Source organism: Somniosus microcephalus, chromosome 9 (genome assembly GCF_052327205.1).
Source record: "Somniosus microcephalus isolate GS21.2 chromosome 9, FLI_Smic_1.0, whole genome shotgun sequence".
Lineage (NCBI taxonomy): Eukaryota > Metazoa > Chordata > Chondrichthyes > Squaliformes > Somniosidae > Somniosus > Somniosus microcephalus.
In genome coordinates this window covers 49,870,879-49,891,047 of record NC_140995.1, presented here as the reverse complement: position 1 = coordinate 49,891,047, position 20,169 = coordinate 49,870,879, and the positions used below count along the sequence as shown (strand labels likewise).

At 50.5% G+C, this 20,169-nt stretch overlaps 1 protein-coding gene across 3 annotated transcripts in view; it reads right to left on the bottom strand.

The window, feature by feature from the left end:
• adgrb3 (adhesion G protein-coupled receptor B3) overlaps positions 1–19,606 on the bottom strand; it is a 1,304,794-nt gene extending 1,285,188 nt beyond the window's left edge. For all 3 annotated transcript variants that reach the window (XM_085996562.1, XM_085996563.1, XM_085996564.1), the window contains exons 1-2: positions 19,158–19,606; positions 15,486–16,296 (exon numbers count right to left, since the gene is read on the bottom strand). In XM_085996562.1, coding sequence (XP_085852688.1) covers positions 15,486–16,281 — 796 coding nt within the window. In that variant the 5' untranslated portion in view covers positions 16,282–16,296; positions 19,158–19,606. The remainder of the gene's footprint in view (positions 1–15,485; positions 16,297–19,157) is intronic.
• Between the last annotated feature and the right edge of the window lie 563 nt (positions 19,607–20,169).

Sequence of the window (20,169 nt, the reverse complement as noted above, 5' to 3'; positions counted from 1 at the left end):
AACTACTTACTTTGCAAAAAGGCTTCCTGAGGTGCATAGAGCTTCAAGTAGCTGCACTAGGATGGTGCCAGCGTGTAGAATAGCTTTAGCCCTATGAGTCTCTGTGTTTTTAGTGGCTAATATCTTTAACAGCTTTTATCTTAACAGTGCTATGATAGCTACACCTAAAAAGAACAGTTTGACTCTAGTAATGAGATGGTTCTCATGTGTGTTGACCAAGTAATGTAGAGCTTTAAGGGCCTTGTTATACTGCAGCTACAAACCTGTAGCGTGCAATGTGGGACCAACAGACTCACGTTACATTGCCAGCCCTGCATCACATTATGCCCGAAATGCTTGCACAGAACTATCTTCATAGGCTTTCAAATATGTTCACGTGTGTAATGTGAGGAAGTCAGCAGTATAATTGGGTCACTGCTAATAGCAAGTCTAAAAAGTTCCTGGTTGGTGTCCAACGCAAATGACTACTTTCCAGACATGGTTTCACACCTCTTACCATGACGTAGCCCACAATCAGACTGCTAACCCAGCTACCAAGTTTTGCTTCTGGTTTTGTTTTAAGGTCTATCCAAAACCAATTTACATTGGCACAAAACTAATAGTATAACTGGCTTAGAAAAGAAATAGAGACAATGTAGGGAGGAATAACCATGTAGTGCAGGCATTATTCAGATCTGGTGCCATCAATCTCAAACATTATTGCTGTACCAAGCTTGGAGTTTGGCACCAGTAGCCATGTTCCAGAATAAGCCTGGACAACATCGTTATAATTTATAACACTATATATTAGACATGATCCATTGCTGCTTACCATTCAAGCAACATAAGATTAGTGTTCGGATTTTGTGAATATGATATAGTAGGACTGCACTGGTTTTTAATACATGTAGTAAGTTAATTGGGATATACTGTCTTTAGTTTAACCACATTAACTTCATTATATGCACATTCTAATGTACTTCAGTTTTAGACTGCAGTTGTGGTTTCACGCTGATGAGAAGCCATCTCACACCACTTAGACTGAACACAATGTGGAGTATAATTCCAGTAGAGTTTTCAGGTGCTGTGTTAACACGTTAAACGTTTACCACCTTGGGAGGGGAGCTCTGTGCTTTTGGAGTCCATTATTAAGGAGACAGTAACAGGACATTTGGATAATCATAATTTAATAGGACAAAGTCAGCATGGTTTTATGAAGGGGAAGTCATGATTGACAAATTTGCTGGAGTTCTTTGAGGAAGTAACATATAGGGTGGATAAAGGGGAACCAGTGGACGTAGTGTATTTAGACTTCCAAAAGGCATTTGACAAGGTGCCACACAAAAGATTATTGCTTAAGATAAAAAATCACGGGATTGGGGGCAATATTCTGGCGTGGGTGGAGGATTGGCTATCTAACAGAAGGCAGAGAGTTGGGATAAATGGTTCATTCTCAGACTGGCAATCAGTAACTAGTGGTGTTCCGCAGGGGTCAGTGCTGGGTCCCCAACTCTTTACAATCTATATTAACGATTTGGAGGAGGGGACCGAGTGTAACATATCAAAGTTTGCAGATGATACTAAGATGGGAGGGAAAGTAGTGAGTGAGGAGGACATAAAAAACCTGCAAGGGGACATCGACAGGCTAAGTAAGTGGGCAGAGATTTGGCAGATGGAATACAATACTGGAAAGTGTGAGGTTATGCACTTTGGCAGGAAAAATCGTAGAGCAAGTTATTATCTTAATGGCAAGAAACTGGAAAGTACTGAAGTACAAAGGGATCTGGGGGTCCTGGTGCACGAAACTCAAAAGGTTAGTATGCAGGTGCAGCAAGTGATTAAGAAGGCCAATGGAATGTTGGCTTTCATTGCTAGGGGGATAGAATATAAAAACAGGGAGGTATTGCTTCAGTTGTACAAGGTATTGGTGAGACCGCTCCTGGAATATTGCGTACAGTTTTGGTGTCCATACTTAAGAAAAGACATACTTGCTCTCGAGTCAGTACAAAGAAGGTTCACTCGGTTAATCCCGGGGATGAGGGGATGGACATATGAGGAGAGGTTGAGTAGTTTGGGACTCTACTCATTGGAGTTCAGAAGAATGAGAGGCGATCTTATTGAAACATATAAGATTGTGAAGGGGTTGGATCGGGTGGATGCGGGGAGGATGTTCCCGATGATGGGTGAAACTAGAACTAGGGGGCATAGTCTTAGAATAAGGGGCTGCTCTTTCAAAACTGAGATGAGGAGGAACTACTTCACTCAGAGGGTGGTAGGTCCATGGAATTTGCTGCCCCAAAAAGCTGTAGAAGCTACATCATTACATAAATTTAAAACAGAAATAGACAGTTTCCTAGAAGTAAAGGGAATTAAGGGTTATGGGGAGCGGGCAGGAATTTGGACATGAGTCTAGGTTCGGATCGGTCATGGCCCTGTGGGTAGCGGAGCGGGCCCAGGGGCCGTGTAGCCTGATCCTGCTTCTATTTCGTGTGTCTAATTCTGTTAGATTCAGGAGATGGTTCTGTGATAGTGGATTGGCGGTTAGGATCAGATCAGCCATGATCTTATTGAATGGCGGAGCAGGCTTGAGGGGCCGATTGGCCTACTCCTGCTCCTATTTCTTATGTTCTTATGTTCTCACACACAGATATCTTTGGGAGGGGAGCTCTGTGCTTGTTCTCACACACAGGTCCCTGGGAGGGGAGCTCTGTGCTTGTTCTCACACACAGGTCCTTGGGAGGGGAGCTCTGTGCTTGTACTCACACACAGATATCCCTGGGAGGGGAGCTCTGTGCTTGTACTCACACACAGGTCCCTGGGAGGGGAGCTCTGTGCTTGTACTCACACACAGGTCCTTGGGAGGGGAGCTCTGTGCTTGTACTCACACACAGGTCCCTGGGAGGGGAGCTCTGTGCTTGTACTCACACACAGGTCCCTGGGAGGGGAGCTCTGTGCTTGTACTCACACACAGGTCCTTGGGAGGGGAGCTCTGTGCTTGTACTCACACACAGGTCCCTGGGAGGGGAGCTCTGTGCTTGTACTCACACACAGGTCCTTGGGAGGAGAGCTCTGTGCTTGTTCTCACACACAGGTCCCTGGGAGGGGAGCTCTGTGCTTGTTCTCACACACAGGTCCTTGGGAGGGGAGCTCTGTGCTTGTACTCACACACAGGTCCTTGGGAGGGGAGCTCTGTGCTTGTACTCACACACAGGTCCTTGGGAGGGGAGCTCTGTGCTTGTACTCACACACAGGTCCTTGGGAGGGGAGCTCTGTGCTTGTACTCACACACAGGTCCTTGGGAGGGGAGCTCTGTGCTTGTACTCACACACAGGTCCTTGGGAGGGGTGCTCTGTGCTTGTACTCACACACAGGTCCTTGGGAGGGGAGCTCTGTGCTTGTACTCACACACAGGTCCCTGGGAGGGGAGCTCTGTGCTTGTACTCACACACAGGTCCCTGGGAGGGGAGCTCTGTGCTTGTACTCACACACAGGTCCTTGGGAGGGGAGCTCTGTGCTTGTACTCACACACAGGTCCTTGGGAGGGGAGCTCTGTACTTGTACTCACACACGGGTCCCTGGGAGGGGAGCTCTGTGCTTGTTCTCACACACAGGTCCCTGGGAGGGGAGCTCTGTGCTTGTTCTCACACACGGGTCCCTGGGAGGGGAGCTCTGTGCTTGTTCTCACACACAGGTCCTTGGGAGGGGAGCTCTGTGCTTGTACTCACACACAGGTCCTTGGGAGGGGAGCTCTGTGCTTGTACTCACACACAGGTCCCTGGGAGGGGAGCTCTGTGCTTGTACTCACACACAGGTCCCTGGGAGGGGAGCTCTGTGCTTGTTCTCACACACAGGTCCTTGGGAGGGGAGCTCTGTGCTTGTACTCACACACAGGTCCCTGGGAGGGGAGCTCTGTGCTTGTTCTCACACACAGGTCCTTGGGAGGGGAGCTCTGTGCTTGTACTCACACACAGGTCCCTGGGAGGGGAGCTCTGTGCTTGTTCTCACACACAGGTCCTTGGGAGGGGAGCTCTGTGCTTGTACTCACACACAGGTCCCTGGGAGGGGAGCTCTGTGCTGGTACTCACACACAGGTCCCTGGGAGGGGAGCTCTGTGCTTGTACTCACACACAGGTCCCTGGGAGGGGAGCTCTGTGCTTGTACTCACACACAAGTCCCTGGGAGGGGAGCTCTGTGCTTGTACTCACACACAGGTCCCTGGGAGGGGAGCTCTGTGCTTGTTCTCACACACAGGTCCTTGGGAGGGGTGCTCTGTGCTTGTACTCACACACAGGTCCCTGGGAGGGGAGCTCTGTGCTTGTACTCACACACAGGTCCCTGGGAGGGGAGCTCTGTGCTTGTACTCACACACAGGTCCTTGGGAGGGGAGCTCTGTGCTTGTACTCACACACAGGTCCTTGGGAGGGGAGCTCTGTGCTTGTACTCACACACAGGTCCCTGGGAGGGGAGCTCTGTGCTTGTACTCACACACAGGTCCCTGGGAGGGGAGCTCGGTGCTTGTACTCACACACAGGTCCCTGGGAGGGGAGCTCTGTGCTTGTTCTCACACACAGGTCCCTGGGAGGGGAGCTCTGTGCTTGTACTCACACACAGGTCCTTGGGAGGAGAGCTCTGTGCTTGTACTCACACACAGGTCCCTGGGAGGGGAGCTCTGTGCTTGTACTCACACACAGGTCCTTGGGAGGGGAGCTCTGTGCTTGTACTCACACACAGGTCCCTGGGAGGGGAGCTCTGTGCTTGTACTCACACACAGGTCCCTGGGAGGGGAGCTCTGTGCTTGTTCTCTCACACAGGTCCTTGGGAGGAGAGCTCTGTGCTTGTACTCACACACAGGTCCCTGGGAGGGGAGCTCTGTGCTTGTACTCACACACAGGTCCCTGGGAGGGGAGCTCTGTGCTTGTACTCACACACAGGTCCTTGGGAGGGGAGCTCTGTGCTTGTTCTCACACACAGGTCCCTGGGAGGGGAGCTCTGTGCTTGTACTCACACACAGGTCCCTGGGAGGGGAGCTCTGTGCTTGTACTCACACACAGGTCCTTGGGAGGGGAGCTCTGTGCTTGTACTCACACACAGGTCCTTGGGAGGGGTGCTCTGTGCTTGTACTCACACACAGGTCCCTGGGAGGGGAGCTCTGTGCTTGTACTCACACACAGGTCCCTGGGAGGGGAGCTCTGTGCTTGTACTCACACACAGGTCCCTGGGAGGGGAGCTCTGTGCTTGTACTCACACACAGGTCCCTGGGAGGGGAGCTCTGTGCTTGTACTCACACACAGGTCCCTGGGAGGTGAGCTCTGTGCTTGTACTCACACACAGGTCCTTGGGAGGGGAGCTCTGTGCTTGTACTCACACACAGGTCCCTGGGAGGGGAGCTCTGTGCTTGTTCTCACACACAGGTCCCTGGGAGGGGAGCTCTGTGCTTGTACTCACACACAGGTCCCTGGGAGGGGAGCTCTGTGCTTGTACTCACACACAGGTCCTTGGGAGGGGAGCTCTGTGCTTGTACTCACACACAGGTCCTTGGGAGGGGAGCTCTGTGCTTGTACTCACACACAGGTCCCTGGGAGGGGAGCTCTGTGCTTGTTCTCACACACAGGTCCCTGGGAGGGGAGCTCTGTGCTTGTACTCACACACAGGTCCCTGGGAGGGGAGCTCTGTGCTTGTACTCACACAGGTCCTTGGGAGGGGAGCTCTGTGCTTGTACTCACACACAGGTCCCTGGGAGGGGAGCTCTGTGCTTGTACTCACACACAGGTCCCTGGGAGGGGAGCTCTGTGCTTGTACTCACACACAGGTCCCTGGGAGGGGAGCTCTGTGCTTGTACTCACACACAGGTCCCTGGGAGGGGAGCTCTGTGCTTGTACTCACACACAGGTCCCTGGGAGGGGAGCTCTGTGCTTGTTCTCACACACAGGTCCCTGGGAGGGGAGCTCTGTGCTTGTACTCACACACAGGTCCCTGGGAGGGGAGCTCTGTGCTTGTACTCACACACAGGTCCTTGGGAGGGGAGCTCTGTGCTTGTTCTCACACACAGGTCCTTGGGAGGGGAGCTCTGTGCTTGTACTCACACACAGGTCCCTGGGAGGGGAGCTCTGTGCTTGTACTCACACACAGGTCCTTGGGAGGGGAGCTCTGTGCTTGTACTCACACACAGGTCCCTGGGAGGGGAGCTCTGTGCTTGTTCTCACACACAGGTCCTTGGGAGGGGAGCTCTGTGCTTGTACTCACACACAGGTCCTTGGGAGGGGAGCTCTGTGCTTGTACTCACACACAGGTCCTTGGGAGGGGTGCTCTGTGCTTGTACTCACACACAGGTCCCTGGGAGGGGAGCTCTGTGCTTGTACTCACACACAGGTCCCTGGGAGGGGAGCTCTGTGCTTGTTCTCACACACAGGTCCTTGGGAGGGGAGCTCTGTGCTTGTACTCACACACAGGTCCTTGGGAGGGGAGCTCTGTGCTTGTACTCACACACAGGTCCCTGGGAGGGGAGCTCTGTGCTTTTACTCACACACAGGTCCCTGGGAGGGGAGCTCTGTGCTTGTACTCACACACAGGTCCTTGGGAGGGGAGCTCTGTGCTTGTACTCACACACAGGTCCCTGGAAGGGGAGCTCTGTGCTTGTACTCACACACAGGTCCTTGGGAGCGGAGCTCTGTGCTTGTACTCACACACAGGTCCCTGGGAGGGGAGCTCTGTGCTTGTACTCACACACAGGTCCCTGGGAGGGGAGCTCTGTGCTTGTTCTCACACACAGGTCCCTGGGAGGGGAGCTCTGTGCTTGTACTCACACACAGGTCCTTGGGAGGGGAGCTCTGTGCTTGTTCTCACACACAGGTCCCTGGGAGGGGAGCTCTGTGCTTGTACTCACACACAGGTCCCTGGGAGGGGAGCTCTGTGCTTGTACTCACAGTCAGGTCCCTGGGAGGGGAGCTCTGTGCTTGTACTCACATACAGGTCCTTGGGAGGGGAGCTCTGTGCTTGTTCTCACACACAGGTCCTTGGGAGGGGAGCTCTGTGCTTGTACTCACACACAGGTCCTTGGGAGCGGAGCTCTGTGCTTGTACTCACACACAGGTCCTTGGGAGCGGAGCTCTGTGCTTGTACTCACACACAGGTCCCTGGGAGGGGAGCTCTGTGCTTGTACTCACACACAGGTCCCTGGGAGGGGAGCTCTGTGCTTGTACTCACACACGGGTCCCTGGGAGCGGAGCTCTGTACTTGTACTCACACACAGGTCCCTGGGAGGGGAGCTCTGTGCTTGTACTCACACACAGGTCCCTGGGAGGGGAGCTCTGTGCTTGTACTCACACACAGGTCCCTGGGAGGGGAGCTCTGTGCTTGTTCTCACACACGGGTCCCTGGGAGCGGAGCTCTGTACTTGTACTCACACACAGGTCCCTGGGAGGGGAGCTCTGTGCTTGTACTCACACACAGGTCCCTGGGAGGGGAGCTCTGTGCTTGTACTCACACACAGGTCCCTGGGAGGGGAGCTCTGTGCTTGTACTCACACACAGGTCCCTGGGAGGGGAGCTCTGTGCTTGTACTCACACACAGGTCCCTGGGAGGGGAGCTCTGTGCTTGTACTCACACACAGGTCCCTGGGAGGGGAGCTCTGTGCTTGTACTCACACACAGGTCCCTGGGAGGGGAGCTCTGTGCTTGTTCTCACACACAGGTCCCTGGGAGGGGAGCTCTGTGCTTGTACTCACACACAGATATCCCTGGGAGGGGAGCTCTGTGCTTGTACTCACACACAGGTCCTTGGGAGGGGAGCTCTGTGCTTGTACTCACACACAGGTCCCTGGGAGGGGAGCTCTGTGCTTGTACTCACACACAGGTCCTTGGGAGGGGAGCTCTGTGCTTGTACTCACACACAGGTCCCTGGGAGAGGAGCTCTGTGCTTGTACTCACACACAGGTCCCTGGGAGAGGAGCTCTGTGCTTGTACTCACACACAGGTCCCTGGGAGGAGAGGTATGTGCTTGTTCTCACACACAGGTCCTTGGGAGGGGAGCTCTGTGCTTGTACTCACACACAGGTCCTTGGGAGGGGAGCTCTGTGCTTGTACTCACACACAGGTCCCTGGGAGGGGAGCTCTGTGCTTGTACTCACACACAGGTCCTTGGGAGGGGAGCTCTGTGCTTGTTCTCACACACAGGTCCTTGGGAGGGGAGCTCTGTGCTTGTACTCACACACAGGTCCCTGGGAGGAGAGGTATGTGCTTGTTCTCACACACAGGTCCTTGGGAGGGGAGCTCTGTGCTTGTACTCACACACAGGTCCCTGGGAGGGGAGCTCTGTGCTTGTACTCACACACAGGTCCTTGGGAGGGGAGCTCTGTGCTTGTACTCACACACAGGTCCTTGGGAGGGGAGCTCTGTGCTTGTTCTCACACACAGGTCCTTGGGAGGGGAGCTCTGTGCTTGTACTCACACACAGGTCCCTGGGAGGGGAGCTCTGTGCTTTTACTCACACACAGGTCCCTGGGAGGGGAGCTCTGTGCTTGTACTCACACACAGGTCCTTGGGAGGGGAGCTCTGTGCTTGTACTCACACACAGGTCCCTGGGAGGGGAGCTCTGTGCTTTTACTCACACACAGGTCCTTGGGAGGGGAGCTCTGTGCTTGTACTCACACACAGATAACTCTGGGAGGGGAGCTCTGTGCTTGTACTCACACACAGGTCCCTGGAAGGGGAGCTCTGTGCTTGTACTCACACACAGGTCCTTGGGAGCGGAGCTCTGTGCTTGTACTCACACACAGGTCCCTGGGAGGGGAGCTCTGTGCTTGTACTCACACACAGGTCCCTGGGAGGGGAGCTCTGTGCTTGTTCTCACACACAGGTCCCTGGGAGGGGAGCTCTGTGCTTGTACTCACACACAGGTCCTTGGGAGGGGAGCTCTGTGCTTGTTCTCACACACAGGTCCCTGGGAGGGGAGCTCTGTGCTTGTACTCACACACAGGTCCCTGGGAGGGGAGCTCTGTGCTTGTACTCACACACAGGTCCCTGGGAGGGGAGCTCTGTGCTTGTACTCACACACTGGTCCTTGGGAGGGGAGCTCTGTGCTTGTACTCACATACAGGTCCCTGGGAGGGGAGCTCTGTGCTTGTACTCACATACAGGTCCTTGGGAGGGGAGCTCTGTGCTTGTTCTCACACACAGGTCCTTGGGAGGGGAGCTCTGTGCTTGTACTCACACACAGGTCCTTGGGAGCGGAGCTCTGTGCTTGTACTCACACACAGGTCCTTGGGAGCGGAGCTCTGTGCTTGTACTCACACACAGGTCCCTGGGAGGGGAGGTCTGTGCTTGTACTCACACACAGGTCCCTGGGAGGGGAGCTCTGTGCTTGTACTCACACACAGGTCCTTGGGAGCGGAGCTCTGTGCTTGTACTCACACACAGGTCCCTGGGAGGGGAGCTCTGTGCTTGTACTCACACACGGGTCCCTGGGAGGGGAGCTCTGTGCTTGTACTCACACACAGGTCCCTGGGAGGGGAGCTCTGTGCTTGTACTCACACACAGGTCCCTGGGAGGGGAGCTCTGTGCTTGTACTCACACACAGGTCCCTGGGAGGGGAGCTCTGTGCTTGTACTCACACACAGGTCCCTGGGAGGGGAGCTCTGTGCTTGTACTCACACACAGATATCCCTGGGAGGGGAGCTCTGTGCTTGTACTCACACACAGGTCCCTGGGAGGGGAGCTCTGTGCTTGTACTCACACACAGGTCCTTGGGAGGGGAGCTCTGTGCTTGTACTCACACACAGGTCCCTGGGAGGGGTGCTCTGTGCTTGTACTCACACACAGGTCCTTGGGAGGGGAGCTCTGTGCTTGTTCTCACACACAGGTCCTTGGGAGGGGAGCTCTGTGCTTGTACTCACACACAGGTCCCTGGGAGGAGAGGTATGTGCTTGTTCTCACACACAGGTCCTTGGGAGGGGAGCTCTGTGCTTGTACTCACACACAGGTCCCTGGAAGGGGAGCTCTGTGCTTGTACTCACACACAGGTCCCTGGGAGGGGAGCTCTGTGCTTGTACTCACACACAGGTCCTTGGGAGGGGAGCTCTGTGCTTGTACTCACACACAAGTCCCTGGGAGGGGAGCTCTGTGCTTGTACTCACACACAGGTCCTTGGGAGGGGAGCTCTGTGCTTGTTCTCACACACAGGTCCCTGGGAGGGGAGCTCTGTGCTTGTACTCACACACAGGTCCCTGGGAGGGGAGCTCTGTGCTTGTACTCACACACAGGTCCCTGGGAGGGGAGCTCTGTGCTTGTACTCACACACAGGTCCCTGGGAGGGGAGCTCTGTGCTTGTACTCACACACAGGTCCCTGGGAGGGGAGCTCTGTGCTTGTACTCACACACAGGTCCTTGGGAGGGGAGCTCTGTGCTTGTACTCACACACAGGTCCCTGGGAGGGGAGCTCTGTGCTTGTACTCACACACAGGTCCCTGGGAGGGGAGCTCTGTGCTTGTACTCACACACAGGTCCCTGGAAGGGGAGCTCTGTGCTTGTTCTCACACACAGGTCCCTGGGAGGGGAGCTCTGTGCTTGTACTCACACACAGGTCCCTGGGAGGGGAGCTCTGTGCTTGTACTCACACACAGGTCCCTGGGAGGGGAGCTCTGTGCTTGTACTCACACACAGGTCCTTGGGAGGGGAGCTCTGTGCTTGTACTCACACACAGGTCCCTGGGAGGGGAGCTCTGTGCTTGTACTCACACACAGGTCCCTGGGAGGGGAGCTCTGTGCTTGTACTCACACACAGGTCCCTGGGAGGGGAGCTCTGTGCTTGTACTCACACACAGGTCCTTGGGAGGGGAGCTCTGTGCTTGTACTCACACACAGGTCCTTGGGAGGGGAGCTCTGTGCTTGTACTCACACACAGGTCCTTGGGAGGGGAGCTCTGTGCTTGTTCTCACACACAGGTCCCTGGGAGGGGAGCTCTGTGCTTGTACTCACACACAGGTCCCTGGGAGGGGAGCTCTGTGCTTGTACTCACACACAGGTCCCTGGGAGGGGAGCTCTGTGCTTGTACTCACACACAGGTCCTTGGGAGGGGAGCTCTGTGCTTGTACTCACACACAGGTCCCTGGGAGGGGAGCTCTGTGCTTGTTCTCACACACAGGTCCTTGGGAGGGGAGCTCTGTGCTTGTACTCACACACAGGTCCCTGGGAGGGGAGCTCTGTGCTTGTACTCACACACAGGTCCCTGGAAGGGGAGCTCTGTGCTTGTTCTCACACACAGGTCCCTGGGAGGGGAGCTCTGTGCTTGTACTCACACACAGGTCCCTGGGAGGGGAGCTCTGTGCTTGTACTCACACACAGGTCCCTGGGAGGGGAGCTCTGTGCTTGTACTCACACACAGGTCCTTGGGAGGGGAGCTCTGTGCTTGTACTCACACACAGGTCCCTGGGAGGGGAGCTCTGTGCTTGTACTCACACACAGGTCCCTGGGAGGGGAGCTCTGTGCTTGTACTCACACACAGGTCCCTGGGAGGGGAGCTCTGTGCTTGTACTCACACACAGGTCCTTGGGAGGGGAGCTCTGTGCTTGTACTCACACACAGGTCCTTGGGAGGGGAGCTCTGTGCTTGTACTCACACACAGGTCCCTGGGAGGGGAGCTCTGTGCTTGTGCAGCTGCGGCATAACTTCTACCCCCTTGTATTCTAGTCCTCAATACTCACAAAGGTCCTTACTGATAGGCACAGCGTTACAGAGTGTTGCCGTTTGCACTTCAGATCTCCCAGCACAACCATATCCTCAGTCCGTGCTCTTATTCCAACACATACAATAGATTCCAACAGAGAACGAAAACTGCTCATCATCAGACAGATACAGAATTGTTTTCTCTATCAATTCTAACTACATTTGCATGAATTTTACCAAACTGGCGCAAATGTAATTTAGAATATTGTTTGCAAATGGCAAATCGCAAAGCAACAAACAAGAAATGCAGAAAATCATCTCTAGATCATTTTGAAGCACACTGATTTCACTCTTATCTGTCGGTCTACTATCTATCTATCATCCATCTGTCTGTCATTCTATCTATCTATCTAATTCTATGGACGTGTGTGTAAAATGTAATCCAGTTACAGCGGTCAGGATTGTGGTTTTTTCCTATTCGGGACCTGTGCCAAGGATTTTTCTGCATCACGCTTGCATAGATATCGGTGAGGTGACCGCGAACAAAAACGGGAACATTCAGAGCACGCCGAATCTTCTGGGTATTTGAGCTGGGAGCATCAAGACAGGGCGATGAACCTGGAGTTTTACTCCACGTTTTCTGCCTTGTGCCGCTGATAGCGGGGTCTGTTCTTCCAACTTTCTGTAGAGGGCGCAAATGTCACGCGAATGCGATCAGTGCATCCTGGCGCTGCAGTGATACCGCCTGAATCGCTTGTGCTCTGCTTTGCCTGGCGTGATGGTGGCAACAAGCGATGATAGATAGATGGATAGATAGATGAATAGCTGCAAGCTCGGGGCTTGGGAATGGCGAACATTGCCAGAGGCAGCAGCCTGTGTTAAAGATTAGTAGATCGGGCACCGGTAATCCTGTGCAAAAAACTGCGAGCTGGACTGCCAACGGTTATTTAAATGTCCAGAGTGTGCCGCGCAGGAGGAGCACCAGTTGTCAATTTTAAATAAACCTATAGGGGTGACACTAGGTTGCCACAGTGTCACGAAGAGAATGTCAATCGCACAAATGTCCCCTGCGGGCACCATCTCAACCTGAGCTCCCCATAGAATGATACAGTACAGGAGACCATTCAGCCCACCGTGCCTGTGGTAGAACTATCCAATTAGTCCCCCACCCCTGCTCTTTCCCCGGAGCCCTGCAACTATTAATCGGATTTCCTTTTGAAAGTTACTGTGCATTCCAGATGACAACACATCCTCACCCTTTCTCTCCTCTCCCCATCAAACGCCAACACTCTAATATTTGCCAACGCTTACTCCTTAAACCAGTGATTGGTCCCGAACTGTTCTTTCAAAAAAGAAATAAATCGTTAATCTCTTTTATATAACAAACAGTATCCGCTGGAATGACGCCGTTTGGTTGGAGTCACAGGCCAGGAGTAGTGTTTTAGCCATTGTGACTCTTGGTTTGGTGAATGTAAGATTAACCTTTGAATCGTCGGAACCAACGGTTGTGTGAGTTGTGAAGGGTTTTCGAGAACAAGTAGGATTTTTTAAAAAACACTCGTTTTATTCGCTCTGTTGTGTCAATCACTCTGGTGATACCCGTACAGTATCACAGAATCATACAGCCCAGAAGGAGACTATTCGGCCCATCGTGTCTGTGCTGGCCCTCTGCGAGAGCTATCCAATCAGTCTCAGTTCCCTGTTCCTTTCCCATAGCCCTGTACATTTTCTCTCCTTCAAGAAGAAAGCTAAAACCCGAAATTTAACCCTATTTGTAGGTCTCATCTATGAGTTCAGAGGATCAGGAGATGGAGAGTGCCCCAACCTTCTTCCTATCACCCTGCACTTGCACACTGTCGGCTGGGATGCTATACTTTTGGAATAAACCCAGTGAGCAGAAACTGTTTGAAGTAGCCTGTTTTTTGCGTCGAGGTCGTTAAACGATTCGCAATTTACAGCCTCCAGGTTGGTACCGAACCTTGTTTTATGTTGTTGCAAAGACTGGTTTGCATGCGAAATGCCATGACACGATTGTCTTCGTTTGTACGGCAACTGTCTTTTATTATAGGATGTCATTAACAGTAATACGGTAATAATACACACCACGGCTCGGGGAACCAGCAGAATGCAGCGTGTCAGACTATGAGCCAGTCATTCAGAGGCTTCACCCCACTGTTCGATGCAGTACATGTTATGACAGGCATCACGCTATACATGTTCAGCTTTAACTCGCGTTAACAGCTACTGCTAGAAGTAGGACGCACTATTTTGCTTTTTCTTTTCCATCTCATGCCAATATTGCAATCTAGCATATATAAAACCTTTATTTTCGGAAAGCTTATTTTCCTGTAATAAAAGCTAGTTCAGCTGAAAAACTATAAGCTAGCACTTGACAAGTCCCGATCAGCGGCTCAAAGATACGTCCCGTGGGCTGCAATTCCAACAATGATAAAAAGCAGTACGGAGGAGTTTATCTCCGGCGGTTAATAACACTTTACACTGCGGCATTTGCAACTCATTGTCCTGTTACTGGCTCATATGTCCAGCCCGCTCCGCCGCCGTAACTTGGCGGAGTTTCCGCCGGAGTTACGACGGCGGTACGGGAGAAAATCCGAGGAAATTCAGCCACAGGTTTTTTTTTCTCTGCCGAGTTTGTTACATAAGGAATATAGTCAGAAAATAAGTTACCAATCTTCAATGGTGATGGGGTGGTCGGGTCTTACCCAGGAACAAACTGATTAACTGCAAACATTGGAATTCGCTCCTTCCACACACAGTAATGAATAATTTAATTGTGAACAATGGCTGTTTACCAATACTAAGAAAGTGGATTATTCCTAACTGACAGCCCTGCGCAATTCTGCATTGTATATGTCTTCTGGGAGTTTCTCAATGGAGAAGCAGCTTATTTTTTGTCAAGTTGATTAATGCTGCTGTATGCTTACCAGGACCCCGGTAACGTTACAACTTATTTACAACAATATCAAGCTAGGCTAGCACAGAATGAGCTGGAAATACGGTACTCGACCTGAATTTCAGTCCAACTGCTGACAGGTAATGAGACTTCTTTGGAAGCTGATGCTGGGAAAGGTCATAATAACACTGGGTGGTGCAGTACAGAAAGTAAAAACGCCCCTCCCTCTCACACAATGTTACTTCTGAAGTCTTATTTGTATTTATTGCCGAATATGTAAATATTTATGCATTCTATAGATCAGCAATCCCCTCCACAGGGACAACAGGCAATAGTATTGATGACAATTCGAAGTTGAGAACTACACGAGATGACTTGAACGCTCTACCACTCTCATTAAGAGGCATATTCACAAATTCAAATTCTTTGCATCACACATGCATCACACATGCTGTGCTTCTCCTACCTGTCACGTTTGATATGAGCATCGTGTTTTTAATTTTTTTTTACAAATCTGTGAGGATCTTTTGGGATTTCTGGCTTTGTTCTCATATATATGTAAAATAAATGAACCTGTACAGCCCAAGAGACAAATGGAATTCGAAGAGACCCACAAAAGCTATGGACAAGTTAGCATTTTCATCTCAAGATATGCCTAGCAAAAACAGTCAACGTCTCCTCAAGTCTTGTGGTTAAGGGATATTCCAAACCTGTTTAACACCTAACCACAAATAGGTCAGGTTCTTCAAAACAGAATAGAAACACAGGCACAATGTGACTTTATATAGTTGTAACTCTAATAACAATTATAGAAATTATATATATATATATATATAATAGCAATTATTTGATGCGTGTAATTACTTTATAATTGGTACCTCGCGGGTTTTTTTGACAGAAAGCTCCAGTGCATTGAGGTAAAATAAGGACGCCTACCTTTTCTAGGTGCGCGCTTGCCCTCAGTGAGGTTGCATGTGTGGGTGGTGTGGAGGCGGGCGGAGAGGCAGCCCTCGGTGTCTGCATTGAGAGGTAGAACCATATCCAGCCCGTCCACGCCCGTCATCACATCCTGCTGACAGTTGCACTTGGCGTCCATCACCCCACAGGAGCTGGCCTCCGACTCTCCCTTGCCTTCTCCTCCTCCTCCTCCTCCTCCTCTGTCCCCGGCACTTGCAACTTGGCCCCCGGCAGCTCTCAGGCAGCTCTCCAGCCAACCGCACAGCACCTGGCAGCCGAACTCGCTGGGGCTCACCTTGTTCAGCACCAGGAACTCGAAAGCCGGCCGGCCACTCGGCCCTTTGCCACGAGGGTGCCCCACCGTCCCGTCGGGCTGAACCAGGCGGCGCAACTGGACGAAATTCTTTCCAAACTCCAAAAACACAAACATACTCCTCGCCTGGCACAGGTGGACGACGGATTTGGCGTTCCTCAGCAGCTCCCGGATCTTCTCAGGGGAATAGTGGTCGAACTGATACACCCATAGGGAGAAGTTGGAGCAGCCGTGGTCCCTTTTAGAGAATTTCAGGTAGATGGTGTACTTGGTCGGATCCGGGTTCTCCAAGGTCCACGTGCAATTGGTGGAGTTTTGGGGAAACAATTCGTGGAGCGAATACGATCCGTAAATGACTCCCTTCACGAAGGTGGAGCACAGGTCCTCGGCAACGTTAAATCCAACCATAACCAGGAGATGGGTTGCAAACATGTAAGTCCTCAGGTCAGCAAAGGCCCTCATCCTATGTCATTTGGCCTGGGGAGGGGAAGGAGAGCAAAATGCAAGTAACAACTTAGGCTGTAGACATCAACAAGCACAAGAAGCCCCTCACCTACAGTCGGTGCTCGCCGATCCTGCGAGATTATTTCGCCATTAAAAGAGTTGGGAGATCATTGCTCTGTTGGCTTGAATTTTAAGCTAAGCTTTCTGTTTGGTGGCTGACAAAATATCGCCGCCACGCGGATATTAGCCCAATATCTGTGCTGAGAGATATAGAGAGGGGAGCTGGAGCCAATAATTATATATCACAGCACCTTCTACAGATTAGTTTAGTATATCTGGTACTAAAGATGCCACATACGGACAGACCAACAAATTTGAAGGAAAACTGGGAAAGTTAAGCACACTTATATTGTAATAATAATAAAATATTGCCTAAAAACAGTTATCAGCCCACCTCGATCAATAATCACATTTAATGAAGTGTTTCTCTCCAACTGTAATCATTGTATAGATGGTCTGGCTCTGTCGATTGGTTTAACATTAATTTTAAGGCTGGAGATGGGACTGTCGAATGCAGTCTTCAGGCAGACGGTGCCTCTGTACAACGCCCGCTCTCTTGTTTCCCGACCCTGCTTGTCACTGTGATTGAAAAAGGTAGTTCTGCTTTTTAAAAAAACTTATATTTTTGCAACCAAAAAAATAATCATTCTAACCGTCGTCAGCGTTGCATAACTCAGCCAGGGACAATCGGATACGTGTTGTACGACTTTCTTTTCGAGTTACTTACTGCACCGAGCTCCTAAAACGCAGTCAAAATAAAATATCGGCATGCAGTCTCATCGGCGGGCTGTTTTAATAAAAAGACATTCCCGGATTCGAAATTCAGTAAAACGAAGGTGGCCCCGGCTGGAACCTCGAACTCGTTTCTACCAGATGATCCCCTTTCTGATTTATGTATTTTATAATTGGTTTTTTAAATTACCTTTTCAAAAATCCTAGTCAGGTACTTTATAATGTGATGTTTTTAAATATTATGCATTCGTGGTTTTTTTTTCCGCGTCTGATATGTAAAGTATTCCCAGCACGTCCGCATTTTTTTAAAGGCATATTGTGTTGGCTATTTTTGAGATAAACGTGGAAGGTGCTAAAATTCCAAAAGATTCAAGTACCCTAATGTACAAAAATAGGTTGTACACATTGAAGTTAGACAGATTAGTCGGATTATAAACTACACAATTTAGCATAAAGATGTATCTAGTTAAGAACCCGGTTTACCTTTCACAGTCCATCTCTCCGCACACATTCCCCCCATATAGTTCTTCCTTTAAAGTTAACCCCGCGTCTTTTTGGTACCTACGAGGTACAAAACCACTTTGTCATGGGTGAGAATGAACTTTATTTTCTTTCTAATAAGTCTTCACATTTAAATTTCACGCCATCCGATGGGACCCATACTGTGTAAACAATGCGCACCTTCTGGAATATTAAATAAGGCTGGGAGACCCTGAGCATTCTACCTGAACTGATGACTGAATTGAAGATATGTCCCAAGATTAGGTTGGTCATTGCAACAAAAATAAAGCAACATTTGGCTAGGAATAGCGTGCAAATCTATTTGTATCGCGCGAGGATTCTCTAAAAAAAACTCCCAGATTGTCACAATGTTGCCATGATATTCTTTGTTATTCACTTAAATTAACAGCTCATGCATTAGTCCTTATTAAACCTGACAGTGTCGATTGAATCTCAACAATTTGAATGCAACCTTAACTTAAGCAAGACGAGGCAGCCGTGTTGCTGGGACGTGGCGCGGTATATGGGGGTGTAGTTTTAAAGCTTGCTGCTACGAATTCAATTATAACACTCTCCGGGATTTTATAAATCTGCAGCTATTGCTGCAAATCACCACGAACTAGCTCGTCTGTCCTTGTTCATATTAGCTTTAAATTGACTGACAAAAGTTCCAATGCGTCTGATTAAAATTACACTTTAAAAGGGGGCTTGCATGCAAGAACACCAGTGTAATGCGCCCCTAGCTCCATGTAATTGGAGACCTTGTTAAATGCAGCTTTGGAAGAATCGTGGTTTAGCGCCCCAAATCCAAGCAGATCTGATGCAGAGCCATTCTCTCCCCTTGTGTAGGCGTTTAAGTCACTGTGAGACGACAGTGAGTAGACACTGTCACATCAGCTTCGCATCCACATCCACATTCTCTGCAATCTTCCGCTGAGCCGGGACACAGGTTGCGAACAATCATCCCCAATATTATTTTTACTTTTCCACAACAGTATCCGCTTCCAACTAAAAGCAGGTCGTTTTTTTATGAATATAAGTATTGCTAAAGCGTTAATTGAACGTGTACGCACTGCCCAACTATTGCAAACATATGGCTCAATTCGGTGGACATGTCAGATTTATATATTTGTCTGGATATGCATTTGAAGAAAAAAAAACCCCACACAAGTCGCCAGTGAAAGGGATTCATATAAGTTTATATTTTAGAAGAAGCAATAGTGGCATCTATCTCTGCTAAACATAGTCGGCGCCATAACACCACTCTCTGCACAAGTTCTCCTGGATGCTGAGACGCTCGCACTGGCTCACTTCCATCTCAACTTCCTTTACAAACACGTTTCTCGTCTAACATTTCCCACCCCGCGATCCCGCTCAGAACAACTCACTTGTTTAACTCTGCGCGGATTGTCTGGCTCTAGATGTTTAATAACATTTTTTTTTAAAAAGCAGAAACATTTACCGAGTCCGCAAGGACAGCCCGTCTCATGATAAGAGAATTGTTGCCTATCCCTTCACTGAAGCTTTTATATATATTTATTACTAACCAATCGTGAGCTATGGCTCCAAAGATCTAGAAATAATAAACAGCTTGCCCTTACCTTACAATCCGAAAGCTGTGCCTATTTCTTAACGATACTAGCACACATGCCCAATGTGGAGTGAGAAGGTTTCCATTCCTCGGATCTAACTCTTCCCATTTTACCCTTAAGTACAATCAACAATTAAAACCGATTCTTCAGAAAGCCATTAAACTCCAGAATACATGTTTGGTTTTGTGATGGGCTTTTCTCCCTCTCTCTCTCCCCTGCAAGCAGAACCGTTAAAACCGAGCCGGATGGAGTAGGAGAATTTTTTTTGAGAAACAGAATATATTTGGAGAGAAAAAAATCCCCCCACAAGATTGCAAAATCCCCCAAAAAAGAAAAAGGGGAGAAAAAAGAGAGAAGGCTGCTGAGATTCTCGCTTGCTGCGGAAATAGATTCAGATCACTGGCGGACTCTCCCGAGATGACATGGAGGAAAAAAAATCCTTGGCTGATGATGGGGGGGGGGGGGGCGGTGGAAAGATGTTAAGAGTGGCTGAGACTGGTACAGTACAGAGAGAGCGAGTGGAGCTCTGGCTCCAGGATGCGGCTGCGTTTGCACGTCACCCTCGGTCGGCTCAGACACGTATTAACGTTTGTGAGCGCGTCTCTGAAGGGATTTTACATCAGCACCGGATCCTGCAGAAAGTGGGGAGGTGCTGAGGGAGAGGAGGAGGGAGGGAGGGAGGGGTAAAGAAAGGAGGGGGGAAATTGAAGTCCCGACTTTTCTATTTTATTTTTATCGCTCCCACCCCCGTCCTGGATTTTTTAAATATGGAACTCAACAAGACAAGCTGGAAGTGCCGAGAATCCATGCGGAGACACAGCACGGTGCTGCTTGGTGCAGTGGCAATGGTCTCATGCCCGGTTGGGTCGGGGATGGGTGGGGGGTGGTGCTACCATCCAAGTAGCTGGGTGTTTAAGGCTGGCAAAGATTCCGAGGTTGAAGGCAGTCGCTGGCAGTGGGCACAGATAGAAAGAGAGAGAGGGGAAGGCGCCTTCCACTGTTTCAAAAGGGTTAAGGAGAG